General features: G+C 43.0%; 3 protein-coding genes across 5 annotated transcripts; 1 reads left to right on the top strand and 2 right to left on the bottom strand.

The window, feature by feature from the left end:
* Positions 1–562: 562 nt before the first annotated feature.
* LOC115202255 (G protein-regulated inducer of neurite outgrowth 3) lies at positions 563–10,869 on the bottom strand. 2 transcript variants are annotated; one of them, XM_029766271.1, is made up of 3 exons: positions 10,681–10,869; positions 10,403–10,598; positions 563–4,465 (listed from the first exon to the last, which is right to left on the bottom strand). In XM_029766271.1, the coding sequence occupies exon 3, from the start codon at positions 4,367–4,369 to the stop codon at positions 1,589–1,591; it is 2,781 nt and encodes a 926-aa protein (XP_029622131.1). In that variant the 5' UTR covers positions 4,370–4,465; positions 10,403–10,598; positions 10,681–10,869; the 3' UTR covers positions 563–1,588. The 2 variants fall into 2 exon arrangements, with proteins under 2 accessions (XP_029622131.1, XP_029622130.1); XM_029766270.1 differs by having other exon boundaries at positions 10,403–10,869.
* Positions 10,870–16,931: 6,062 nt separating this feature from the next.
* On the top strand, positions 16,932–22,126 carry LOC115202257 (ELMO domain-containing protein 2). 2 transcript variants are annotated; one of them, XM_029766273.1, is made up of 9 exons: positions 16,932–17,121; positions 18,312–18,459; positions 18,696–18,724; positions 19,501–19,598; positions 19,698–19,827; positions 19,991–20,124; positions 20,267–20,335; positions 20,646–20,779; positions 21,098–22,126. In XM_029766273.1, exons 2-9 carry the CDS (start codon positions 18,315–18,317, stop codon positions 21,256–21,258), a joined length of 900 nt encoding a protein of 299 aa, XP_029622133.1. In that variant the 5' UTR covers positions 16,932–17,121; positions 18,312–18,314; the 3' UTR covers positions 21,259–22,126. The 2 variants fall into 2 exon arrangements, with proteins under 2 accessions (XP_029622133.1, XP_029622135.1); XM_029766275.1 differs by having other exon boundaries at positions 16,946–17,032.
* Positions 22,127–22,214: 88 nt separating this feature from the next.
* LOC115202256 (mitochondrial uncoupling protein 2) lies at positions 22,215–26,783 on the bottom strand. Its single transcript, XM_029766272.1, has 7 exons — positions 26,663–26,783; positions 25,449–25,585; positions 25,108–25,315; positions 24,758–24,955; positions 24,325–24,426; positions 23,499–23,679; positions 22,215–23,072 (listed from the first exon to the last, which is right to left on the bottom strand). The coding sequence occupies exons 2-7, from the start codon at positions 25,572–25,574 to the stop codon at positions 22,958–22,960; spliced, it is 930 nt and encodes a 309-aa protein (XP_029622132.1). The 5' UTR covers positions 25,575–25,585; positions 26,663–26,783; the 3' UTR covers positions 22,215–22,957.
* Between the last annotated feature and the right edge of the window lie 494 nt (positions 26,784–27,277).

Genomic DNA, 27,277 nt, shown 5'->3' with positions numbered 1-27,277 from the left:
TTTTAAGTCTTTGATGGAGACTATATTTCTCCTTCTCCGCAAATATTCAACCATCTAATTTTGAAGAGGTTCTTTTGTCCTAGCTTTGATAGTATTTTAATTGAATCTAATTTTAATGAGAGATTATAGGGAGAGGAAAAGGGCTTGAATAATGTGGAGTACTGTATACACACACTAATTTGTGCTTTGGGTCAATTTAACCCCTGTCTCAAGGACATTATTTTGGGAAAGGGCTGTATAAAGCCCATCGACAACTAATCCACATCTCCACTCCTCTACTACTGCCTGCTGATACATGCTGAACAACGTCCCCTGTGGTTTCAAACAGCCTTCTACAGCAGTTTTCAGGTGTACTTATTGAAACAAAACACTGTACCTGATGAGTGTGTACAAACAACTAAGCATATACAACATCAGAATATTTATGTTTTGAATCAGAGCAAGTCAAAAAGCTGACATTTCATATAGTATACGAACAGAGTCTGACCAATGGTTAAAAAAAAATTAAAAAAAGAGTATTATGATTCCATAAAGGACATGATAAGCTGGGTGTTTCGTGAGGATGGTTCACAGACCAATTGGAAGATGAATTTAAAAATAGAGACCTCAGAGCTCCTCGGATTGGCAATGTCTCTACTCCTAGACACTACTCACGCTCGCAATCATTTACGGCCCCCGTAGATCAGCTATCAGCTGCGATATTGCTTCAAACAGACCCTTTACCCATCCTCAAGCAACATCTGATAACACATTGTAACTGAGGAACTCACACTGTGGGGATGCAGGCCTCTAACGCTCTCTTCAAACACCTGTCAATGAATTCAGAAAGAACTGCTCGGCTGTAGATCACTTTTCCACCTTGAGGTTTTTTTTAATCCAAAACGAAGAGAACAGAGACTAAATATAGAGCACCTAAATGCACACAGGCCCAGTGTTATATTGTATATAAGACATATGGAAATGAGCACAGCAGAGGTTTTCTTCTTCTTTATCAAGACAAAATAAGTAGTTACCCATTCAAAATAAAATCTGCAACAAAAAACAAAAAAAATAATATATTCATCTTATAAATAGAGGTTGTTCAATACACCCGGAACGTTATCGTACTTTATATATACCAAAATACACCCACTGCACTGAGAAGTAGTGATATTTAGTTGCACATCTGTAAAAGGTATGATACTGACAGTAATATGTATGTATACCCAAAGATCAGAGCCATGTACTGTATACACCAGGACTTCATAGTGGTAAAATGAGTTATGACTGCCATAAGTACTAACACACATGCTTTTCACTAAGATATTATTATTGCCATTTTTCATTAAATACTGTTAGAATCTCTCTCTCATCTTAAAAATAAGTTGTCCATAACAAGAACCTATTTTAGCTTTTTGTTTCGCCCTCTTCCGTTGATAATCATCTAAGGTAACATTGTATACCACATCTGACCAGTAGGGTTAGGGAGAGATCCCAATATCCACACTTTGCTTGGCATTCGGAGGAACCATAACAAGGGGTGAACCAGCCTGCTTTATAGGGGACTCAGCTGATGGTGTGGGCTGCATACAGCCGCTGCTTCTCCTTCTCACTCCAGCACGGCGGTAGGGGGAGGGTGCGCGCAGCACTTGGGCCGTCTGACATTTTTCAGCATGGACCTGAAAACGTTCTGCTGCCTCCTCTTGTTTTTCCTGCTGTTGGCGTCGTCCACGGCAACGGTGGCGGGCGAGTCGGGCACCACCGGCGGCACTGAGATGGACTTCCTGAGTGATGACTGGGTCACGACCTTCTTCTCTTGTTCTTTGATCTTACACTGCAGGTGGCTCTGGATGGCAAAGCCAAGGGACTCGGGGTCAACGGATGCTCCGTACACCTCCCAGGTCATCCCCTGCTCGTCCCACAGCACATCATGCACGCTCTTCTCACCTTTCTGTTTCCCCTCCTCGTCTTCTTCCGCCTTTTCCTTCCTCTCCGGCTCCAGCTGCTCCTGCTTCTTCTTGCCCAACAAAGCCTTAACGCCCCCAACCCCCTTAACAATGCTCTCCTTCGCCGCTTTCACTGCCGTCTTGGGTTTAGTGTCCTCTGCTTTTTTGGAGGTTGTCGTTGAGGCCTGGCTGGGCTTGGTAACGGAAGAAGTTGACTGCGAAGGAGGAGGAGCAGCCTTACTGTCGGAGGATTTGTTCTTGCTTGCGGCAGTTGGCGACAAGGGGGACGGAGCTTTAGCAGAGGGAGGCTTGGCAGGCTGCGTTGGCACGGTCTGCGCTTCATTAGACACCGTTGGTTTCTCTGCTGCATTGGGCTTGGATTGGGAGTCTGCCACTGCCTTCTCGTCTCGATGCTGGTGATGATTCGCTTTAGCTACCGGCTCGTTTTGGCCGCCGCACGGCTCGATGTTGATCTGGTAGATGGGCTGCAGAGGCGGGAGTGCTCCTCTCTGCTGGATGTTGCATAGCGCTGCTGCCCCCCCGACTGCCAGATCTTTAGGCTTGGCCCCCAGCCTGGCGACCTCTGCATGGAGGGCCGCCACCGCCTCCTCTGCATGGAGCACCACCCCGGCACTCTGACTAGAGCATGACCCCGCCTCCAGGGTCAATCGCTCTGACCCGGACCTGAGACCTGCGGTGTAGTTAGGTGGCGGGGGGCAGGATGGACTGCTGCCCATGTGAATCTGGTGGAGGGGCACCTGGTAGACCACAGACAGGCTCTCAGCTGCTGCTTCCTCCCTCAGGGCAGCACCTCTGTCCGTGGACCTGTAGGGCGGGGGCAGAGGAAACAGGCTGGGGCTGGTGGAGACTGCTCGGCTGCACACGTTAGCCACTGCTTGGACCTCCACGTCTTGGCCCTGCTTGCTATGGGTGGGGGTGGCGGTGGGGGTGGCGATGGGGGTGCGGGTCATGGTGGAGGCCTCCCGGTATAGTTTGCAGTGGGCTTTCTGTTGCATCTCCTCCGAGACCGAGGCAGTCTGGACGGCTTCGTCTGCCACCTGTGCTGCATGGTGGGCAGGCTGCTGGTTCTGGCCCTGTTGGGCTTCAGACTGTTGGTTCTGGCCCCGTTGGGCCTCAGGCTGTTGGATCTGGCTCTGTTGGGCCTCAGGCTGTTGGTTCTGTTGGTTCTCGTTGGGTGACGAGGGAGAATCCTTCTGTGATGAAGACTCTGACGATGCCGCCTGCAGGTATTTATCTAAGCAGATCTCTGTCTTTGCTACTGGAGTAGGTTTTAAATCCTTCTTCTCGGGGGGTGCCGGACTTGAGGCCTTATTCCTAAGCCCTACGTTTTCCTTGCTGTCTGGTGATGGAGGCGTGGTGGTGGTGATGGCAGCATTGACAGGAGCTACTGCAGTCTCCTTGATCTGTTCCGGCTGCGATGTAGCTGCCGTTTTATTATATTCCGTTTGGGAAGGAGGGTTCTGAGAGATTATCTTGGGCGTATTTTCTTTAGAGGCCTGTAGAGGACGTTCTGATGGAGTAGGGTTGGTGGCGGTGGCGGGGCTAGGTAAAGGTGAGAGACTCTGTGTTGTCGTACTATTATCAGCCTCTTTTGATTTGTAAGGAGGCGGAGCAACCTTGTTTGTAGTCACTGCAGCTCCCTCTGCCTTACCTTGTTTGGGAGTCGTCAGAGACGTCAGCACTTCAGAGGCCGAGGTATGCTTTGGATCACAGGCCTGAGGGGGATGTTGATTTGGTGTGGTTGCGTTTTTGTTGTCCCCTGCTAGTAGTGACTCCTCTGTAGCTACTGCAGAAACTCTGACTGTAGCACTCTGTACTGCTGTGGGCTCTGGCGATGGCTTGGCTGCACACCCCTCCCCCGCCCCAGCTCCACCAGGCTCTTTCTCTCTGCAGTAATTTGTATGCACGTCAACCTTTGATGATTTAACGGCGGACGACAGGCCGGCCTTACAGATATGCTTCTCCTTCTCCTCACTGGCGGCTGTGGGGGTTAACGCTGTCAAATTGGCGTTGCCGTCCCTACGGCCCTCTGCCGTCGCCTCGGTTACACTCACACCTCCTCGGCATGTCAATACCATCTGCTGCTCTATTCCAATCACATGCTCCGATGGCGATTTCCCTCCGTCGCCATTGGTCGAGAAAGGTGTGTTGGTGTTGGACCCCACCCCGCCGCCAACCGGTTGTCCATGGCCAGTTGATTGGATCCTGGAGGTTGTGTTGGGGGTTGTCAGACACAGGTTATCCTGTGTGTGTTCTGTAGGGACAGGGGCAGGGGTAGTGGTGGGGGCAGGGCAACCCTGGGTGAGGTTCAGGTTAGGTTCTTTAGCCCAGTTGGCGTTAGACTCCTGGTTTCCCAGAGCTTCCACTCCAGCCAGCTGAGGGACCATTTGGACTGTCACTGTCCTTTTTGGGTTGGTTCCCATCCTGTATTGAAACAGTCCTCTTAGTCACGTCTACTGTAGGGATCCAAAGTCGAACCAGGTGTCCACAATCCTATCCCTGTCTATTTGTGTAATTCCCTATAAAGTAGGAAAATAGAATAGTTTTAGTTTCAGAGAAGAAGTATGAACAATACATTAGATCATTCCATGTAGATAATGATATTATACTATACGCCTTATATAGTATAATATCCTCTAATATAGTAGAGAATGATGATGTTGGTAATGTCTTTCTCACTCTTGCATTTTACATCCTGACCTCAAAGGTGATATCGAAACACCAAAAAAGACGTGAGACTTTATTAAAAAAAAAATTTAAACAGAAAGACATTTCAACTTGAAATTAGAAAACTAACACGATGAGTGATGAGGAACAGTTGTACCGCAGTGTAGAGCACTCCAAAAAACATTTATGGATATTTTTCAAACTAGACTTTCATCCTCGAGACCAGACATCTGATGGAGAATTGACCAATGAGGCAATACATTAAAACAATGGGAGTTGACACCTTCGCGTATTTCTGACTCCTAGTATCCATCACAATAAAGACTGTGTGCCAACTACCTCATCAGAACTGAATGAATTAACTGAATCTGTAAACAAAGCAACAGATAATAGCAATAACTCCAAATGACTAACAATAAGCCCAAGACAATGCTGCTTCAAAACTGACCTAAACTGTTTTGCTGCTCAGAGATCGTTGGCCTTTCCTCTTCATTCCAGTAAGTACATTTCATTTTAATGTGTCTCTGATGACTGCAAACTGATTTGAAATGATGGACCATGAATGATGGACCATGAGCACTCCGAGTCCCTTTGGAGCGGAGAAAATAAAGCAATGCCAAAACTAAGATTAACTATGCCACAAATGATTTTTGCTCAAAAACTGATGGAATTTGAAAGACTACAGCAATCACAAACAATTACCACACACATCAACAAGCTTGAGTGAATTAAATAATTCCTCTTAACCCAGGAGGAAATCTATTGAATTATCCTTAAGTGGGGACAGAGGCATTGACTTTGCAATCGCAACAAGTGAAATCAATAGTGTAGCCTTAGTTCCACAATTGACTTTACCATTAGAAAAAATATATATCCCAATGCCCCAGGGCAGTGATTGGGGACATTGCCCTGTGTAGGGTGCTGTCTTTCGGATGGGACGTTAAATGGGTGTCCTGACTCTTTGTGGTCACTAATGATCCCATGGCACTTATTGTAGAGTAGGGGTGTTAACCCTGGTGTCCTGGCTAAATTCCCAATCTGGCCCTCATACCATCATGGCCACCTAATCATCCCCAGCTTTCAATTGGCTCATTCATTCCCCTCCTCTCCCCTGTAACTTTTCCCCAGGTCGTTGCTGTAAATGAGAATGTGTTCTCAGTTAACTGACCTGGTAAAATAAGGGTTAAATAAAGAGCTATCAGATACTGAAGCCTACAGATGTAGGATCTTCATTTGAGGCAGTTTCCTACAGTAGGAACATAATCCTGCAGCAACAGGAAACGTGAATTCATTATAATAAATGGACAGTTTTGTAGGAGTTGATACATTTTCTCAGCAAAAAACGAGTGATGAAATGACGATCCTATATCTGTATGACATAAGTCCTTTTAAAAAGGTCTGAAATGAGCCATCTGCTGGCCTCAAACACAGACCTCTGTGTGTTTGTTGGTATCATCTGTTGCAACATTTCCCCTGAAGCTACAGCAACAGAGCTATTCATTGTGGACATAAACAAGACATTGAACCATTTTGGGGAGATTTCAAATGGACTTCAATTAGCCCATTGGATTTTTCCAATAGGCTTCCTTCATCATAGAGTCTGTTCATTTTTTGACTCTGTGATATTATTTTCCTCCTCATCATTCTACAGGTTATGGCAATTAAAAAGCAGGTCTATTGCCATTCATAACAAAGTAAATGTCTCGATGGGTTATCCTTATCCTTCTAAAGCAGACACTTCTAGTTACTCAATGTCCTAGCCAGGCTACTAAATATTCCATTTGGAATTGTAGGCTCAAATACATCACAGTGTATTGGCTTATATGTAGGCCAAACGCACACGCCCATCCGAAAATAAATCTCAAGCAGTGTCTAAGCCTGCAGCTGCAGACTCCAGACAGAGACAAATAGAAAGAATGAGTGAGCAGCGGCCCACTCAAAAAGAAATCCGATTTCTGAAAGGTACGAACTAAATGGCTTTGCCATGGTATTTTTAGTACTGAAGGAAAATAGGATGGCTTGTATAGTCCTGAGTGCTTGAGTTGTGATTTGTCAGATTGGATTTTCCACGCCACACAGTTGGCAAACGTGTACAGTATATTCACACTATAAGAAAGTGACCTATTACTATGGCACCACTCTCTGGCTGCCTTGACAAGTGGCTCTGGCTGTCGGACCAGATCACATCCAACCCCTTGGAGGTGTGAAGTGAAATGATGGTTCCCTATGAAATTGTTCTTCAATGGCCGACCGCGCTTTTAGCAATCAACTCTCCCGCAATAATTGAACCAGGTGTACAGGGGCGAAATGAAGAAAAGGAAGCAGAGCAACTCAGCACTCAGACAGACACACTGTGTGTGTGACTCCTTGAACTGTCATCCCAGGACGTTCACATCCTATAAAATGATGTGTTTCCTATGTAGTTTATCTCAATCAAAATTAGATGCTGACTTCAAGCATCTGTTGTTCTGGAACCTTGTTTCCTAGGGTGTTGTTTTTGGGCCTCACTATTAATCATCCTCATCATTAAGTTTGTTCTCAGCCAAGGAAAGGTTAGTCTTCTTTTTGGGCATATCCAAATAGCCAGAACCTGTGACATTTTATTTTCTGCACAAAACAATGAATAGGCCCGTATTCATAAAGAGTAAGTGTGAGAGGAAGAATGCTGACCTAGAATCAGTTTAGGATCAATATTCCATATAATAGAACTGTGGGTTTAAGTTACTCTGTCAGAGTACATTTTGAGGGGAGAGGCAGAGGGATAGACTAGTCACTCCTTTATTCAGGGCCCGTATTGATTCATAACGCCCCTCAGAATAGGAGTGCTGATCTAGGATCAGGTCCCCTCTGTCCATGTAATCTTATTCAATATGATCTAAAAGACTAAACTGATCCTAGATCAGCATGTTTACTCTCACGCTTACTCTTTATGAATAAGGGCCTTGGTTACTTGAAGCAGGAGGTGACCGTATCCTACAGGAAGGGGTCAGTGTGTCCTCTGCCTCATGTAGGGTAGCTGTGGGGTCTCCCATCAGGAGTTCCATCACCCCATGTTAATATCGAAGATGAGCGAGAGGCCCCCAAGCTGTTCATTTGAGACACGGGAGCATATAAATACGACTTTGTAATTAGATTTGTCTTGTTTCTTACTTCGATGGGAATTCAGTGGAATAAACCAAGCAGATGAATCAACAAGGTGGTAAATAAGATCCAGCGAGGTACACTACATGACCAAAAGTATGTGGACACCTGCTCGTCAAACATCTCATTCCAAAATCATAGGTATTAATATGGAATTGCCCCCCTCCCCTTTGCTGCTATAACAGCCTCCACTCTTCTAGGAAGGATTTCCACTAGATGTTGGAACATTGCTGCGGGGTCTTGCTTCCATTTAGCCACAAGAGCATAAGTGAGGTCGAGCACTGATGTTTGGCGATTAGGCCTGGCTCCAATTCATCCCAAAGGTGTTCGATGGGGTTGAGGTCAGGGCTCTGTGCAGGCCAGTCAAGTTATTCCACACTGATCTCGACAAACCATTTCTGTATGTACCTCACTTTGTGCATGGGGGTATTGTCGTGCTGAAACAGGAAAGGGCCTTCCCCAAACTGTTGCCACAAAGTTGGAAGCACAGAATCGTCTGGAATACCATTGTATGCTGTAGCGTTAAGATTTACCTTCACTGGAACTAAGGGGCCTAGCCCAAACCATGAAAAAGCCCCAGACCATTATTCCTTATCCACCTAACTTTACAGTTGGCGCTATGCATTGGGGCAGGTAGCGTTCTCCTGGCATCCACCAAACCGAGATGGTGCAGTGTGATTCATCACTCCAGAGAACGCGTTTCCACTGCTCCAGAGTCCAATGGCGGTGAGCTTAACACCACTCCAGCCAATGCGCATGGTGATCTTAGGCGTGTGTGCGGCATCTCGGCCATGGAAACCAATTTCATGAAGCTCCCGACTAACAATCCTTGTGCTGACGTTGCTTCCAGAGGCCGTTTGGAATTCTGTAGTGAGTGTTGCAACCGAGGACAGACAATTTTTATGCACTTCGCACATCAGCACTCAGCGGTCCCGTTCTGTGAGCTTGTGTGGCCTATCACTTCGTGGCTGAGCCATTGTTGCTCCTAGACGTTTCCACTTCACAGTAACTGCACTTTCAGTTGACTGGGGCAGCTCTAGCAGGGCAGAAATTTGTTGGAAAGGTGGCATCCTATGACGGTGTCTTGTTGAAAGTCACTGAGCTCTTGAGTAAGGCCATTCTACTGCCAATGTTTGTGTATGTAGATTGCATAGCTGTATGTATACACCTGTCAGCAACAGCTGAGGCTGAAATAGGCAAATCCAATAATTTGAATGGGTGTCCACATACTTTTGTATATAGTGTATATTATTGCTAATCAATGCAATATAGCGGTCCAAACAGGACATAGACATTACTGATAAAACAGGAGAAATACTGCTTTAAAAGCCCAATGCAGTAAAGAAAAGTGACGTTCCTGTGTTTTATATATATTTCTACACTATGAGGTTGGAATAATACTGTGAAATTGTGAAAATTATGATAATGCCCTTTTAGTGTAAGAGCTGTTTGAAAAGTCCGCCTGAAGTGTCTGCCTGCCTGGTGACATCACCATGGGTAAATTAGTTAATAAGAAACTGAAAGAGAGTTCCAAACCTCTCTGCCAATAATAGCTAGATTAAAATGTTCCCCTCCCAACTCAGACCACTCCCAGACAGTCTGCAAATTATTGCTTTAGAAATGTATCTTTGCTAAGAAGCAATATTTTGTTTATTTTTTACAATTAGAATTGCTAACAATCACAGTGAGGTACTTCAATTGTTACCCAGAAATGATTTGATAATTAAATAAAAACTGCATTGGACCTTTATCACAAAATAATTGCACATTCTACATTTGCAAAATAGATATATTAAATATTTTGAAAACCATTTTCAAAAAGCTTATCGTACAGTACAGTAGGATCAAATATATCTAGGACTACTGAGGTTTCCCCCCTCATGAGTTGACTGACATATTACATACATATCACAACGAATCACACAATAGGTGAGTTGGGGGAATGGACCCTGACAATTGAATGGTCATATCATATCTCCTCCTGAAATAGTAATTCGTAGGTCTGTGTGTTTCCCTGGAGATACCATATATTTAAAATACAATTGTATACAGTCAGCGACCGGCGACTAGAATGCATGGACTTAGCGATGGAGATAATGTAGCCTAGACATACATCACCTTTACCATTATGACATGAATCCCTTTAGAAGCATCACACAGTAGAGAATATCCTTCTTTCTCATCTATTTCACGTTTCACTTCTACTACACGTTTAGTAGGCCTATAGGCTACCCAATCCGTATGTAGCTGTGAACGTGTCTATGCATTCGTCATATTAGGGTCTCCTCTCTCGAAAAAAATATATCCCCCACTGCAATTACAGTTTCAACCCCAGACAATTATCTCATGATGTAGCCTACAAGTGAATTGATATAGAAAATACAACAATATCGTAGCCAAGACAAAACAAAGGGCTGTGCGGATGAATGCGATGAAAAGATACAGTCAGGTGAGAGAAACAACATCATAACCATGTCAATTGACGATTCACGTCCGAACCCCACTCCTAATAACCAACACATCAACACATAGGAATTTCAGGACCCCCCTGCGGCTTTACAGTCATATTTGACCTTGCGGAGGAATTCATTATCTGGACACTTATTATCTTAACGACACTTTATTCAGACAAAGAGGAGACAGTTTACCTGGTGCGGTGTAGTCCCGGTATCACACCATATTCCGGGGTTGATTACTGCGCTATTTAGCCACTGTTTGTTTCCACCGTGCGGCTGAAGCACCCGGCTGAATATCAATGAAAGAATTTCAAGCAGGTCTCGGTGACACAAAGCCGCGCCTTCGATCGGAGCGGTTCAGGATACAGGTCTGATCAGAGGAGGTAGCCTAAATGATAATTGGGTCAAGCATGTAATATCGATTTTCTTCCGAGGGTCTAGCGAAGATGTGGCTGTGCGCTATGACTCACGCTTGTTCGGCTGGGTCCTCCTCCTATACAGACAGTTATCATATCAAACTTGCTCTACGCTTCACCGAGCAATAGGCTACATTGTCATTGGAGCTAACAAATCGTGGTGTCACCTCTCTCTTTCTGCGAGATCGTGCTGTCCCAGGGGATGTCCACACTGCATTGTTTTCGGGATGCTCAATGACTGTAAAAGAGAAAAAGAATGGGGGGAAAAATGGTATGAAAGAGAGGAGGACACAGACTGGTATGAAAGACAGGACACAGAATTGCAGGGACATCAGACATCAAACATAGAGAAAGCAGCATTTAATTACATATGATAGGCTAGTTATTTCCTGCTCTGGTATCATCTATGTTCCACTTAAAAAAAGAAATTATGTTAAGCATTTGGACCATTGGGCATTATATATCTAATCCCTGTAGACTACATACGGCATTGCTTGCTGAATGGGAACAACAATCTATAGGCCACAGACAGTGTCACTGCAACACTGTCTGTAGTGTTGTGTTGAGGCAGTGGCTATACACTATCCATTTCCATCACTGGATATGGATGAGACTATGCATGCACTTGCACTGAAGGGGAAAAGCACCGTAATTATGCCCTGTACTCAGTGGTGGTTCTAGCTTGTATGGCTCCCTGGGCGAACCCAGGTGATGGTTAAGGTTATGGTTTGGGTAGGGACATCCCAAGAATACCAGATAGCACCAACACTGTATTATGATTGTATTATGACACGTTTTGTAAATCATGGTAGGAATTACTGGTATAGTATTGTAGTATTGAATGTCAATGTTTTCTCCATTTCTGTCAATAAACTAAATAGTTGGAATACTTACAATTTCAAATCAAATGGTATTAGTCACATGCGCTGAATACAACAGGTGTAGACCTTACCTGTGAAATGCTTACTTACAAGCCCTTAACCAACAGTGCAGTTCAAGAAATAGAGTTAAGAAAATATTGACTAATAAACTAAAGTAAAACATTTAAAGTAACACAATAAAATAACAATAACGAGGCTATATACAGGGGGTACCTGTCACGTCCTGACCATTGAGTGCTCTTATTTTCTATGGTAGAGTAGGTCATGGCATGACTGGGGGGTTTATCTAGTTTATTTTTTCTGTTGTGTTCTAGTTTATTTTTTCTATGTTGGGTTTTTGTATGATTCCAATTAGAGGCAGCTGGTCATCGTTGTCTCTAATTAGGGATCATATTTGAGTAGTTGTTTTTCCCACCTGTGTTTGTGGGAGATTATTTTGAGTTAGTGCATGTTGCACCGCTGTCGTCACGGTTTGTTTATAGTTTATAGTTTATTGTTTGTTTGGCTAAGTTTCACTATATAATAAAGATGTGGAACGATACGCTGGCTGCGCCTTGGTCTGTTCCTACACACACACACGTGACAGTACCGGGTCAATGTGAGGCACATAGTGAGTGTAGCATTGTAACCAACCGTCTGAAGCGATTATAACATAAAGACATGGTTGGTAAAAGTCATCCTACTGTATTTCAGTGTGTTGTCTCTGATCTCTCTCTCTCACACACACACACACACACACACACACACACACACACACACACACACACACACACACACACACACACACACACACACACACACACACACACACACACACACACACACACACACACACACACACAATGGCTCACCTTTCCTATTGGACTCAGTAATTGTGTAGGGTTGACCTCTGGCCCTAAGAAGCCCAGGGAAGATGATTAGATGAGACAGCAGCCACCGAGGCCTGTGATACAAACCTTAAAGGCCGAGTGCAGTCTTATATACAGTACCGGTCAAAAGTTTGGACACACCTACTCATTGCAGAGTTTTTCTTTATTTTTTACTATATTCTACATTGTAGAATAATAGTGAAGATATCAAAACTATGAAATAACACATATGGAATTATGTATTAACAAAAAAGTGTAAAACAAATTCTTAAAAAGTAGCCACCCTTTGCCTTGATGACAGATTTGCACACTTTTGGCAAGCTTCATGAGGAATTATTTTCCAGCAGTCTTGAAGGAGTTCCCACAAATGCTGAGCACTTGTTGGCTGCTTTTCCTTCACTCTGCGGTCTAACTTATCCCAAACCATCTCAATTTGGTTGAGGTCGGGGGATTGTGGAGGCCAGGTCATCTGATGCAGCACTCCATCACTCTTCTTCTTGGTCAAATAGCCCGTACACAGCCTGGAAGTGTGTTGGGTCATTGTCCTGTTGAAAAACAAATGATAGTCCCACTAAGCCAAACCAGATGGGATGGCGTATCGCTGCAGAATGCTGTGGTAGCCATGCTGGTTAAGTGTGCCTGGAATTCAAAATAAATCACAGACAGTGTCACCAGCAAAGCACCCCCACACCATCACACCTCCTCCTCCATGCTTCTTGGTGGGAAAAACACATGCGGAGATCAACCGTTCACCTACTCCGCGTGTCATAAAGACACAGCAGTTGGAACCAAAAATCTCAAATTTGGACTCATCAGACCAAAGGACAGATTTCCACTGGTCTAATGTCCATTGCTCATGTTTCTTGGATCAAGCAAGTCTCTTCTTCTTATTGGTGACTTTAGTAGTGGTTTCCTTGCAGCAATTCGACCATGAAGACCTGATTCACGCAGTCTCCTCTGAACAGTTGATATTAAGATGTGTCTGTTACTTGAACTCCGTGAAGTATTTATTTGGGCTGCAATCTGAGGTGCCATTAACTCTAATGAACTGATCCTCTGCAGCAGAGGTAACTCTGGGTCTTCCTTTCCTGTGGCGGTCCTCATGAGAGCCAGTTTCATCATAGCGCTTGATGGTTTTTGCAACTTCACTTGAAGAAACTTTCAAAGTTCTTGAAATTGTCCGTATTTACTGACCTTCATGTCTTAAAGTAATGATGGACTGTCGTTTCTCTTTGCTTATTTGAGCTGTTCTTGCCATAATATGGACTTGGTGTTTTACCAAATAGGGCTATCTTCTGTATACCACCCCTACCTTGTCACAACACAACTGATTGGCTCAAACGCATTAAGAAGGAAAGAAATTCCACAAATGAACTTTTAACAAGGCACACCTGTTAATTGAAATGTTTTCCAGGTGACTACCTCATGAAGCTGGTTGAGAGAATGCCAAGAGTGTGCAAAGCTGTCATCAAGGCAAAGGGTGGCAACTTTGAAGAATCTCAAATATAACATAGATTTTGATTTGTTTAACACTTTTTTGGTTACTACATGATTCCATGTGTTATTTCATAGTGTTGATGTCTTTACTATTATTCTACAATGTATAAAATAGTAAAAAGAAAGAAAAACTCTTGAATGAGTAGGTGTGTCCAAACTTTTGACTGGTACTGTATATATATATGTCTATATATTTCCACAATAATAATACTGTGAAAAGGATAATACCCCTTGAGTGTAAAAGCTGTTAAAAAAGTTTGCCTGAAATTTCAGCCTGTTTTGGTGGGATGGAGTTTTGGCCTTCTGTTGTGACATCACCATGTGGTAAATGAGTTAATAGACCAATAAGAAAGAGAGTTCCAAACCTCTCTGCCAATAACAGCTAGTTTTAAGTTTTCCCCTCCCCATACAAACCACTCCCAGACTGTCCTACTTGAGAAATTGCTCTTCACTAAGAAGTAATTTTTTTCTTTTAGACATTTTAAATGGAAAACAATCACAGTAAGGTACTTAATTGTTTTCCAGAATTGATTTGATATTGGAGGTAAAAATGGCTTCATTGGACCTTTTAATTACGATTTAAACACACCACAACATATATGTCACATCAACAGCATCCTCCCAGACACCCTAGACCCACTCCAATTCACATACTGCCCCAACAGATCCACAGATGACGCAATCTCAATCGCACTCCACACTGCCCTTCCCCACCTGGACAAAAGGAACACCTATGGGAGAATGCTGTTCATTGACTACAGCTCAGCGTTCAACACCATAGTGCCCACGAAGCTCATCACTAAGCTAAGAACTCTGTGACTAAACACCTCCCTCTGCAACTGGATCCTGGACTTCCTGACGGGCCGCTCCCAGGTGGTAAGAGTAGGCAACAACACGTCTGCCACTCTGATCCTTAACACTGGGGCCCCTCAGGGGTGTGTACTTAGTCCCCTCCTGTACTCCCTGTTCACCCACGACTGCGTGGCCAAACACGACTCCAACACCATCATTAAGTTTGCTGACAACACAACAGTGGTAGGCCTGATCCCCGACAACGATGAGGCGGCCTATAGGGAGGAGGTCAGAGAACTGGCAGTGTGGTGTCAGGACAACAACCTCTCCCTCAATGTGAGCAAGACAAAGGAGCTGATTGTGGACTACAGGAAATGGCGGGCCGAACACGCCCCTTAACATCGATGGAGCTGTAGTGGAGCTGGTCGAGAGTTTTAAGTTCCTTAGTGTCCACATCACTAATCAATCAATTAAATGTATTTATAAAGCCCTTCTTACATCAGCTGATGTCACAAAGTGCTGTACAGATGAACTATCATGGTCCAAACATACCAAGACAGTCGTGAAGAGGGCACGACAAAACCTTTTCCCCCTCAGGAGACTGAAAAGATTTGTCATGGGTCCCCAGATTGTCAAAAGGTTCTACAGCTGCAGCATCAAGAGCATCCTGACCGGTTGCATCACAGCCTGGTATGGTAACTGCTCAGCATCTGACCGTAAGGCGCTACAGAGGGTAGTGCGTACGGCCCAGTACATCACTGGGGCCAAACTTCCTGCCATCCAGAACCTATATACTAGGCGGTGTCAGAGGAAAGCCCAAAAAATTGTCACCCAAGTTATAGACTGTTTTCTCTGCTACCGCACAGCAAGTGGTACCGGAGCGCCAAGTCTAGGACCAAAAGGCTCCTTAACAGCTTCTACCCCCAAGCCATAAGTCTGCTGAACAATTAATAAAATCCCCACCAGACTATTTACATTGACCCCCCCCCCCCCATTTTGTACACTGCTACTACTCATTGTTTGTTATCTATGCATAGTCACTTCACCCCTACCTACATGTACAAATTACCTCAACTAACCTGTACCCCCGCACACTGACTCAGTACCGGTACCACCTGTATATAGCCTTGTTATTGTTATTCTTATTGTGTTAGTTTTTATTATTATTTTTTACTTTAGTCTATTTGGTAAATATTTTCTTAACTCTTCTTGAACTGCACTGTTGGTTAAGGGATTGTAAGTAAGCATTTCACGGTAAGGTCAACACTTGTTGTATTCGGCGCATGTGACAAATAAAGTTTGATTTGATTGATGTGGTCAAATGTGCTATCGGAATCTATTGACATATATAGATACCATATAGATAAATATATAAAAATATATAATATATAGATACATTATTGATTAAAATATATAGATAAATAGTTGAAGATACCTAGTTTGATAAAGCTATATCATAGGTAAAGTAAAGTATCCATACATGCAATGTTTTTTTTGCCAAAACATTAGTGTTTAAAAATGGGAGATTGACATGTCTGATTCCATACTTCAATCAAATATGAACACACTACTAATTCAAGGAGTTTGTCTAGCTGTTAAACTTAATCCCTATGAACAGTGACCATGGTTTCTTTAGGGAAGTATTTTCACCATACATCCTATGCAACATCCGCACCTTCGTGTGGCAAGTATAGGAAATGCAGCTATTATAATAGGTTAGTGCCCTCAAATTCAACTCTGGACCTCGAAGCCAGTTCCACTGTTTTTTTCATTGTTCCCGTCTAATCGGGGACTGATTTAGACCTGGGACACCAGATGGGTGCAATTAATTAGCAGGTAAAAAAGTTTACTCCAAATGTTGTTGAGTTCCGTTTTGTTCTTAAATAGAAGTTGTAGTTCAGTCGTGTCTCTCTTAAAAATAAAAATAAGCGGCTAGAAGAAGTTGGAAGGAACCCCACAAACTTCAGTTCACTTTAGAGCAGAATGTATCATTTATAGCAGCTTGTGCCAAACCCTTAGACTATTCAGATTGGAATGGCAACACGTGGAAACCATACAATTAAAAGGAACTACAAACTTCCGTTTAAGAACCCAACAACTTGTATGTCACGTTGAAGAGTGTTTGGAGTACACGGTTTCTGTTCTGTTGCAAAACGTTTTGCAACAGAATGCGCGTATTGAATACACCCCAGGATTCCATCAACTCACCATACCCCAACCCAACAGGTGGCGCCAAAGGTAAAGTGGTACACTTGTGCGTCGAGATTCTATTAATCAAAGAAGAGGTTAGCCAAAAGACTTGTCAACATTACTACCTCAGTGGACACATCTCTTTCAGTGTAATCTGAGGAATTTGTCATTGCTAAAGTAAATAACGCTCACCACTAGGTCTATTTCTTGCTATCTTCACTCAAATCAAGGCGTAATTGCTGACATAATCCACCTGATTACTCGAGGTAAATATTGACAACCTGTTGTGATTGTGTGGCTAAGCTAGCTAACGTTAGGTAGCTAGCTAACGCTTCAAAGCCAGGTATAACTAACTGTGTTTATTAACATGTTGACTTTCTTTCTGGGGTTAGTTATCTAAGTCTCTAACTGCAAGTATTTCACAATCATTGATTTGCTAGCCAGCTATCCGTTGATAGCTTTGTTATAGTTTGTTATAGCTAGTCTAGTTAGTGTTGTACCGGTCAATGCAATTGCTGTACATTTTTTAGTACCCCAACAACTAACTTAGAAACCTGAAGCTACTGTGCTGAAGCTTTACGGTGGAGGCACAGTGGCTGAACTGAGACGATCTACTACGCGCTGACTAGTTAGCTGTTAGTTAGCAGCTAACTAGCTGCTAAATAAAAGACAAGCTGTCAGTCGGCTAACAAAAGCAGTTATTTTGCCAAGCCAAAGCCATTTGTGTAAAGACACCTGCTAAAGTAGGAGCTCAAATTACAATAGAGCCTTTCTGTTCATGTTGCTACGGGTTCTCTCATTTCACCTCTACTCACTGGCAATCCTGGTTCAGCAGTGCCACAGCCTGCACCTGATTTCTAGGCTGTACTACTCACTAATTGGCAAAATGAGTCACGCCTGGTTTCCTAGCTAAGTAAATGACTGTCCTGGAACAGCATTCAACAGATGGCTTGCTAGCAAATCAATGATTGTGAAATACTTGCAGTTAGAGACTTAGATAATTTGGGAGGGGGACACCGTGGAAAGTTACTGCTAAGGTAACTTTCCAGTGATTGACTTGACCTGACATGACCACCTAGGTCTATCTGATGACATGCCATTGAGTCCATTCCCATTGGATATGGGATTTTGTACAGAGTAGCCAATGATTGTTTTTGGGGAGGTCCTGCAGTACTTTAAAGACTGATAGCTTGAAGGTATCAATAGCTAACTCCTACTACAAAGACATTACCATCGCTGGATTTTTTTTCTCCATTGCAAGGCGTTCAACTAAAGGATAAATCGATAGGCTTGTCTGGAGTACACGGGAATCTTTTTGGGTGTTCATTTGTCAATGTCTCGAAGAAGATGCATGGCTCGCCATTGCTGTCCTATGTCTTGGATGACTCTTATGATTATGGTGTTATTCACTTGCCTTGTTGTATTTGGAACTCTTGCTGACATGTTTGTGTTGTAGACCATGTTCGGCAGCATCTGGGGATACTTCTACACATCCTTCCTTAGATACTGGCTGAAGTGGTTCATCAGACAGGTGACAGGGCAATGCGAGCTGCAAAGGATTTGTGCCGGCTACAAGCCTGGGGCGCCCAGGACAACAAAAGCAGGTGAGGTTACATTCTAGAGCTAAATGGTGTTCATTAGGGCAACAGAACATGTTTTAAAACATTTTGTTACGGGAAAAACAATAATTGGCGTCTCTAATTGGACAAGTCCAGATAGTCCTACCTGTTTTTCCTCCATTCGACACCTAATGAACACTACCCAACCCATACGAAAAACAAGTTGTCAGTTGTGCTATTCATTATCATTTTAACCTGTCATTTGATTTTTCTTCATTCAGAATACTCACTCAAGAACTCCAAATCTAAGGTAAATGTTGGAAATCGTTCCTTTCACTTGATTTTTACTGAAGCAGGAATGCATGGTTGACTAGTTATCATACAGACAACCACAATCAACTGTTACATTTAACCCACTTAAGAAATCCATTGATCAGTACCGCGATGGTTGTTATTCTTGTTATGCTAAGCACATTCTTATCAACAGGTCATGGGCATTTCCATGGTAACAGAGATATGCAAAGACTCTGATTTTTCACTTTTAAAATGAATGGAAAACAAAATACCAATGATTGCATAGTTAAACAAAACATACAACTCTACGCACACGACTACTTTTAACAATTTCCACAGAATATTTTACAAAAACACATTTAGTTGAACAGTGCAGATGCAAAGTTTGGTAATAAAATGCCGGTTTGTGCTGTTGGTGTCGTCATTCACTTACCAAACCTCTGCATCTGCACTGTTGGAAGTCGTCTTGGTGCATAGTTGTATGGTTTGCTTAACTTTGCAATTATTCGTTTTTGTTTGGCATACATTTTAAAGGGAGTCTCAGCATCACTCTGGTACTATGGCATTTCCCCCCATACGAAGTTAAGGCAGTAGGTAATACATAGTTGGTTGTTCCATCATCTGACCTCTGTGATCATCGTGCGTGTTATGACGGCATAGTCTGTAGGAGAAGTACTAACACAAACTCTGAGCTATTACCATGGATGAGATGACTAATCACACCATCTCTCTCCTCTGTCCCTCCTTCCTTTTCCCCTTCCTCTCTCTTCCTCTCTCCTTCCCTCTCTCCAGCTGTTAAGAGCTGCTGTGGACGTGGAGGAGGACGGCTTGGAGAAGTATCTGGATCTTATCATGAGGGAAAAGAATGTCAAAACGCAGAGGGATCCCACGTCAGTCTTGTTACCCTTTTACTGTTTTATTCATATTTTCTATATATTATTTTATATGATATGTATTGATGAGTAATGTGTGTGTCTCTTTGGTCCTAGGTTTAAGGTGAATCTGAAGTTGTGTCTCTTACAAATAACAGGATACAGGAACTTATTCACGTCCGTGGAAGAGTTGAGGAAGGAGACTTTTGACTCGGATAAAGTCCAACACGAGGAAATGCTTTTGAAGGTACTGCTGCCGTTCATTTTTTTTTATGTCAATGACTAGCATGGAGCAATGGAAGGTTTCTGGATGAGATGATTCAACATGACTGTTTCAAACGTTTTCATATCATCTCTATTTAAAGGTAAGTGTAAAGTATTAACAGGAATGGACTTGTCTGACTCTACAGTTATGGGACCTGTTGATGCCCGAGGTCAAACTGGAGTCCAGAGTTACCAAACAGTGGGGCGACATTGGTTTCCAAGGCGATGACCCCAAGACTGACTTCCGAGGAATGGGCATGTTGGGCCTAACCAACCTTGTGTAAGTTGTGTTGTCTGAATGACTGTCCAGTCCTTAACAATCTAACCTTGCTCATCAGTATTCTGAAAAGTTGTATATTTTTTATCTCAAGTTTAAGCTAGATTTCTTAACTTTTTTTAATTCGGTATCTTGTTTATTACAGATTCTTTAGTGAGAACTACACTGAAGAGGCTCGGCAAGTGCTGTCCCACGCAAACCATCCCAAACTGGGGTAAGGATTATGTAATTACCTCATTTTAGGAGTTGACTTGCCTGTTGAACTCTGTTCTTTATATGTCAGCTATGGTTCTGATGCACATTTCAGTATATTCACTCATCTATCAATATTTTTTTATTTTTTAGCTTGCCCAATGTACTGGGTGGGTGGAGTTTCCACATTTGAGACTTTTCCATTAGTCCTAAAGTGAAACCTCTGCCCACCTGGGCACCAAACAAGCTAAAACAAGCACACCCAAAGTAAACCTACTTTGACAACATATTTATAGCCTTTTAATGATTAGCATATGCGTGTGATGTTTCAGGTACTCCTATGCCATAGTGGGTATCAACCTGACGGAGATGGCGTACAGTTTACTGAAGAGTGGTGCTCTCAAACCCCACTTCTACAACACTGTGTCTGGGAGACCCCAACTGCAGCACCTCCATCAGCTGTTCTGTAAGTGTATGCTAATTGCGCTCAACTCTGTTTGTCAGTAGCATAGGGGACAACTCCCTGCTTCAGGTTACCTAACCCCCTAACTCTGTCTTGGCCTCCCTGCTTCAGGTTACCTAACCCCCTAACTCTGTCTTGGCCTCCCTGCTTCAGGTTACCTAACCCCCTAACTCCGTCTTGACCTCCCTGCTTCAGGTTACCCAACCCCCTAACTCTGTCTTGGCCTCCCTGCTTCAGGTTACCTAACCCCCTAACTCTGTCTTGGCCTCCCTGCTTCAGGTTACCCAACCCCCTAACTCTGTCTTGGCCTCCCTGCTTCAGGTTACCTGGTGTACAAGTTTGATAAGTTCTGGGTGGAGGAGGAGCCCGAGAGCATCATGGAGTTCAACCGCTACAGGGAAAAGTTCCACGACAATATCAAGATTCAACTACTGGACCCCGCTGTCGCCCTCACCATGACGGATAGTCCAAGAAGTAACTGACCGACCGACCGACTGAACGGGTCTCGCTTGGACCTAATTGGGACCACCGGAACCTCGATACACTACAGCGTACTTCCAAATCTATAAGGGACATTTTGAGCTAGCTATCCCTTCGATCTTAGTTTAGACCCAATCTACACACCTTTTTTTTTATTGTATAAATTAGTGACTTTAGTAGCTTTTAGAAATAAGACCAGGAGACTGGAATTCAACCCTCTGCCTCAAATAATGACCATTCCATTGCTTAAAATATTAAAAAAGGGGAAATAAAATATTAGGGCACTAGTTCTATGTAGTTGATTGGCTGTGTACTTTTCAGTGGACATGGAAAGGAATTACACAGGAAATGGAGATTGGTGAGTAATATTAACTAGCTGGTAACTAGGTTTGAATTTATTTAACAAAGTCAACAAGTGCCGTCTGGCATGTATTCATAATAACGTTGCCTACTCATTCTCGTATTTGTCCTTCTTGCTCAGGAATCAAATATGTGTCCAGAGAGGGAATTTATATCGTAGTAGACTTAACTAAGGAATAATTTGTTTACCTAATGCTCAATGGTTGTACTACATACTCAGACACTGAAAGCTTTGTGCATGTTTTAATGCGTTTGAATTGATACCGTCATTGTTGTCAATACATTTCAATAGGTGGTGCTGAGATCGCTGGTTATTACGCCGCCGCCTATTCCACACATTCGTACAATATTGTCTTTGCTGAAAGCTGACTTTGTATGGTATTTTGTCTGTTATTTATAGGCCGTGGGCCCTGATTTTTTTTGAAGGTGATTTTACATTTTGTAGACCCAGTATGGATCTTTGTAACGACTGACACATGCCCGGTGTTAATAAATTAAACCTGTGATGTTTTCGGATGAGTGTGTGATGATTGTCAGCTGTCAGGCCGAGATTGAGATTAAATGGAGCGTGTAATGAACAATACAATGAACACAGACAAACAAAATAAGTATATTTATAAAGTTCAATATAATGCAAATTACCAACATCTAAATACTAATTATTAAACTATAACTTATTACAAGTTTTTTGGGGGAATTAAGGGAAGGGAAAGGAGGATACCTAGTCAGTTGCACAACTGAATGCATTCAACTGAAATGTGTCTGCATTTAACCCCTCTAAATCAGAGCGTTGCGGAGGGGGCTGCCTTAACCGACATCCACGCCATCGGCGACCGAGGAGCAGTTCTTGTTGGGGCTTAAATTTAAGCACACAATACAAGGGAAGCCTTTTTCTACCCAGTCCTGGTAGCCCAGCAGTCGTTCCTAAAGTACTGTATCCTAACCCTAGTACACCTGATTTAAAGGAACAGCGGCTTGCTGATTACTTCCCATTTGGCAGGCGTGCTAAATACACTATAGAGAATGGCTAGAGGTCCCCAAGGACTGGTTTGAGACCGTAGGAGAAGTATAGGTCAAAATAAATAAAAATAGAGAAAATAAAACTATTCTCCAAGGTAGATGCACTTCAAATACACTTTCATAACTCCTTTTTTAACAAAGGATTCCTCATTATTCATACAACATGCTGACAGTCAAACACATAGGAATCTTAACGTTATGGATCGTGGTCCATAGTATTCCTGTAGTCTACACTGCATTGTGGGTCCAACTCAATATGGCTAGGGTTTGTGCGCTTGTCAATCCATCATTGGTAAGGGCTCTTTGCACGTAGGAATGAAGTTAACTTTTGTCCTCCATCTTCTTCTTTCCTAACATCATGACTCTCTTGAGCTGCTCAAACGACACGAACATCACAACGTTCCATGAGCCCAGCCTTAGAAACGAGGGCACAAATCTACAGGGAACAAGAGAGGACAAATGAAACATTAGTTGGCCTGTCTGGGAGAGACTTTCAACTAAAGATCCCTGCGAATGCTCCAAAGTTTTGCTTAGTAGAGTTCAGAGGTGGCTGCTGGGAGGAGCTATAGGAGGATGGGCTCATTGTAATGGCTAGAATGTTACAAATGGAACATAGTCAAACGTGGTTTAAATATGTTTGATTCTATTCCAGCCATTACAATGAGCCAGTCCTCCTATATCTCCTCCCACCAGCCTCCTCTGGTAGAGTTACTGTGTCAAGGTAACCACCCAAAACAGCAAAATCAATTATATATCATTGAGGATTCTAAAATGTACAACTACGTCCAACTGCCTTGTTCTATCAACAGACTGAAGGACACAGGTCTGTTTGTACAGTGTGTGTGACTGTCTGTGAGCTCACCCTTTGTAGAAGGCCGTGGGTCCCTCTTTGGTGGCCATGGTCCAGGCACAGTTGATGGCACTCTTATACTGGCCCGGCGGAGAGTTCATGTATCGTGTCTTCACCACGTCCACCGGAGAGGCAATGCAGGTGGTAACGAAGCCGGCGCCGAACGCAGAAGCAAAATGGCACGGGAGGTTATCTGTGGGAAAACGGTCATCACAAGCCCTTTTGAAACACTGTCACAAAGATATCAATGGGCACCTATTTTCAGTATGATTAACGATTTTAGATTTTGTGGATACCATGTTTGTAAAAGTCAACTAATTTGACCAAAAAGTGCAATTCGTTTTAATAGCCTGTATTTTAAACTCAATTTGCTAGCGAGCTAGCAATGACCAGCGCTGGCTTGTTTCCATAGAAATAGAATGAGAACATATTGCTATGGTGAATCCATTATGACACGTGTAACTAATCATAGTTTAAAGATTGAACCTTAGATGAACTAGTTGATTAACACAGATGTATAACAGAAATGCTGACACTAAAGTTAATGTTCAAGTGGTGCCATGCAGATACACTGTAATGTATAAGGCCTCTGTCTTGAGGCCTGCAGGAAATCCATATCTCTGTTTTATACCGCTTTGTTGTGAAAGGTGCAATAAAAATCCATTAGATAAACGTTAGCTCCGTGATATTCCATAGCTGGACAGAATATTATGTACCAATATGTATACTGTTATCAGGCTTTCAAGACACATGAAGGACAATAGAGCGAGAGGGCGTGTGGACTTCTGCCCAGTCAGATGTCTCGCTGTGACTGTATGCACCAATAGCACCCACTCACCTGACAACAGTTTGTGCCTAAGAATGGCCTCCTTGATGAGGTCATAGGTCACAAGCTCTGTGCAGTTGACCAGAGCGTTCCTAGTGATGTTGGGTAGACAGCCTAGAGTGAACAAGAAGCAGGTCGGTTGGTAAAAGGCACTAGAAAACTCAACAACAACCTGCAAAGCCAAGCTTTATTTTCAGGTGCACTCAAGTTCTGTCCTACGGGATCATCAACATTGCAGCATCTGCTCCAATCAATATCTGTACATCCCTGACATTGGATGACAGTGACATACTGCCATAGACAACCATCTTTGGTATTTTCTATGCAAACAGTTCTACTAAGGACAAACACAGTCAATGGGGCTCAAGATTAGCAGCAACACAACCAATGGAGATGGGTGTTACTGGGAAATCAACCAATGGGGCCCAGGGTTGTACTGACTAACCTTTCCAGAGCCCGCGGATGCCCTCGTGGTTGAAAATGTGTTTGTAGGCCTGCATGGTGCCCGTGTAGCGACGAGCCACCCCGGTCAGGTTGACCTGGGCCTGGAAGCGGACCTTCACCACGTCAGTGGGCTGGGCGAAAGACACAGCCATGGCCCCTGTGGTGCAGCCGGCCAAGATACGGATACCAATATTTGCAGCTGGGATAGGACAGGGGGCAGAGGGGGTAAGAGGGTTTGTTAAGTACTGAAAGAATGATGATTGAGGTAATATATGATGCTTCTTCTCTTGGTACAAAATATGTAACATCACAGATTATTATCTCAGATTAATAACTGTTATCCTAATTTACTGTCTGCTCCGCCAGAGTAGAAATTTTTGACGTTGTCATAGAAGCCGATCCTGATGGAGGCAAAGCACATCTGTCTCTGTAAGCCCGCCACCAGACCGTTATACAGCGACCTGGGCCCCTCCGTCCGGATCATGGTACTGATTGTCCCAAACACCCCCCTGTAGCGGATGCCCTTGGTAGCTTCCGACGCCACCTTCTCTCCCTGAATCTGGGGTTCACAAGTGTCAGTGTTAACAGAGGTCCCCACAAGAATCAGTGTTACAGGAGGTGCCAGTAAAATTCAGTGTTACAGGAGGTCAGACTCAAGTCTTCAGGACTGGTGGTGGACAGCGAACCATTACCTGGAGTCTGACTTTGGCTGTATCCAGGGGAAAGGTGACCAGGTCAGCGATGCAGGCCGCTGAGCCAGCACTCAGCAGCTTCACCCCCAGGGTAGGGGGTGTATCGGAGGGCTTCATTCCCACCATGGTCCCTGGTACTGCAAACAGTGAAGGAGGAAGAGGGAAGGATGTCAACACTGCCGCATCTATTCTCTCTTATCATCCTTGGAACTTAGGAAAATGCTGTGCATACTTAGGGAATTGTTGAGTAAATATGACGGTCAATTTGTTGATTCGGTTTCAAAAGTACAATAGCCTGTGCAGTGTGTAGCCTATTGTTGTGGCAGGAGGGATTTAGTGATATTTGAAAACACTCCATCATAATAACAACTGAACAGCATTGATTATAATAATCTATACAATCAGCCAGATCAAATAAACATCAGTGATATCTAGGGGTGGGTTGCACAAACATGGATTAACTTATACTGGGTAATCAAGGTTTAAACTGGGTTAAATCAAGGTAATTAAATGGGTTTAATCAAGGTTTATTAACTGGGTTAAATCAAGGTTTAAGTATTAATCTTGTTGCACCACATTTTAAACCTAGTTTTAAATGAATCTTTGTTAAATGTAATCCTTCTAAACTAAGTTTAATTTTGTTCTTAGTTTAAATCTTCTGTCTCCTTTGTTTTAAAATCAAATTAAAATGTAGATAAGGGATTATTCTACTATTCTAAACTGCTCCTGCAGGAGGTTTAAATTGATAAAATGTCAGTGTATGTGTTTTATTTTCAGTGTGATTAATGCTCGTGGATACCATGATTGTAAAAGTCAACTAGCCAGCTAACTAATTTGACCAAAAAGTAGAGTTTTAATAACCTGTATTTCAAACTTAATTTGCTAGCTAGCTAGCTAGCAATGACCAGTGCTAATTTATTTCCATAGAAATAGAATGAGAACATATTGCTATGGTGAATCCATTATGACACGTGTAACTAATCATAGTTTAAAGATTGAACCTTAAATTAACTAATCCAGGTTAAAAGTTAAATGGTGCAACACATCTCAAAAAGAAACCAAGATTTACAAAACCTATACTAGGTCTAATCAACAACAAAAAATTAAACCATGTTGGTCAAATCAAATCAAATTGTATTGGTCACATACACATGGTTAGCAGATGTTATTGCGAGTGTAGCGAAATCTAACAGGTAATATCTGAGAGTACTTACATTGTTATTAATCCAGTGGATTAAATTCCGTTTGACTAGCTATTGGTTTACTGCAGGACGTGAGAGCCCAAACTATAGTCCCAGGGAGCCAGCCCTAACCCTGGAAAAAGGAGTTGTGCATCCTCATATTTATTTGATTTTTTACTGACTTGCCACAGAGAGAGGCGTTACTGTGTACAGGAGCATGGGCCAAACCAAAGTCCGCTCACTGTCAAGAAAGTCAATGTCCAAATCAACCCTACAGCAGCGCACAGCTTCTAACATTTGTGAAAAACAACACATTTACCGGTACATTACATTGTAACTACAATGCAACATTTAATGGGAATATTTCATTAATCCCAGTGCAATGTGGCAACATTGACCACTCATTGTGTAATGGTACCTTTTGGTGCCTTTTGTCATAAACTCAGCAAAAAAAGAAACGTCCTCTCACTGTCAACTGAGTTTATTTTCAGCAAACTTAACATGTGTAAATATTTGTATGAACATAACAAGATTCAACAACTGAGACATAAACTGAACAAGTTCCACAGACATGTGACTAACAGAAATGGAATAATGTGTCCCTGAACAAAGGGGGGGGTCAAAATCAAAAGTAACAGTCAGTATCCG

Source organism: Salmo trutta, chromosome 11, assembly GCF_901001165.1.
Source record: "Salmo trutta chromosome 11, fSalTru1.1, whole genome shotgun sequence".
Classification (NCBI taxonomy): domain Eukaryota; kingdom Metazoa; phylum Chordata; class Actinopteri; order Salmoniformes; family Salmonidae; genus Salmo; species Salmo trutta.
Note: the sequence above shows the minus strand (reverse complement) of the source record. Positions and strands in the feature narration are given on the sequence as shown.

Excerpts from the sequence above, each read along its gene's own strand:
- LOC115202256 (XM_029766272.1), bottom strand. The coding sequence starts at position 25,574 with ATGGTGGGAATGAAGCCCTCCGATACACCCCCTACCCTGGGGGTGAAG. Across the intron at positions 25,316-25,448 it reads CAGCCAAAGTCAGACTCCAG|ATTCAGGGAGAGAAGGTGGC; the intron begins GTAATGGTTCGC and ends TGTGAACCCCAG. Across the intron at positions 24,427-24,757 it reads CATCCGCGGGCTCTGGAAAG|GCTGTCTACCCAACATCACT; the intron begins GTTAGTCAGTAC and ends TGTTCACTCTAG.
- LOC115202257 (XM_029766273.1), top strand. The coding sequence starts at position 18,315 with ATGTTCGGCAGCATCTGGGGATACTTCTACACATCCTTCCTTAGATAC. Across the intron at positions 18,725-19,500 it reads TCAAGAACTCCAAATCTAAG|CTGTTAAGAGCTGCTGTGGA; the intron begins GTAAATGTTGGA and ends CCCTCTCTCCAG. Across the intron at positions 20,336-20,645 it reads GCAAACCATCCCAAACTGGG|GTACTCCTATGCCATAGTGG; the intron begins GTAAGGATTATG and ends GTGATGTTTCAG.
- LOC115202255 (XM_029766270.1), bottom strand. The coding sequence starts at position 4,369 with ATGGGAACCAACCCAAAAAGGACAGTGACAGTCCAAATGGTCCCTCAG.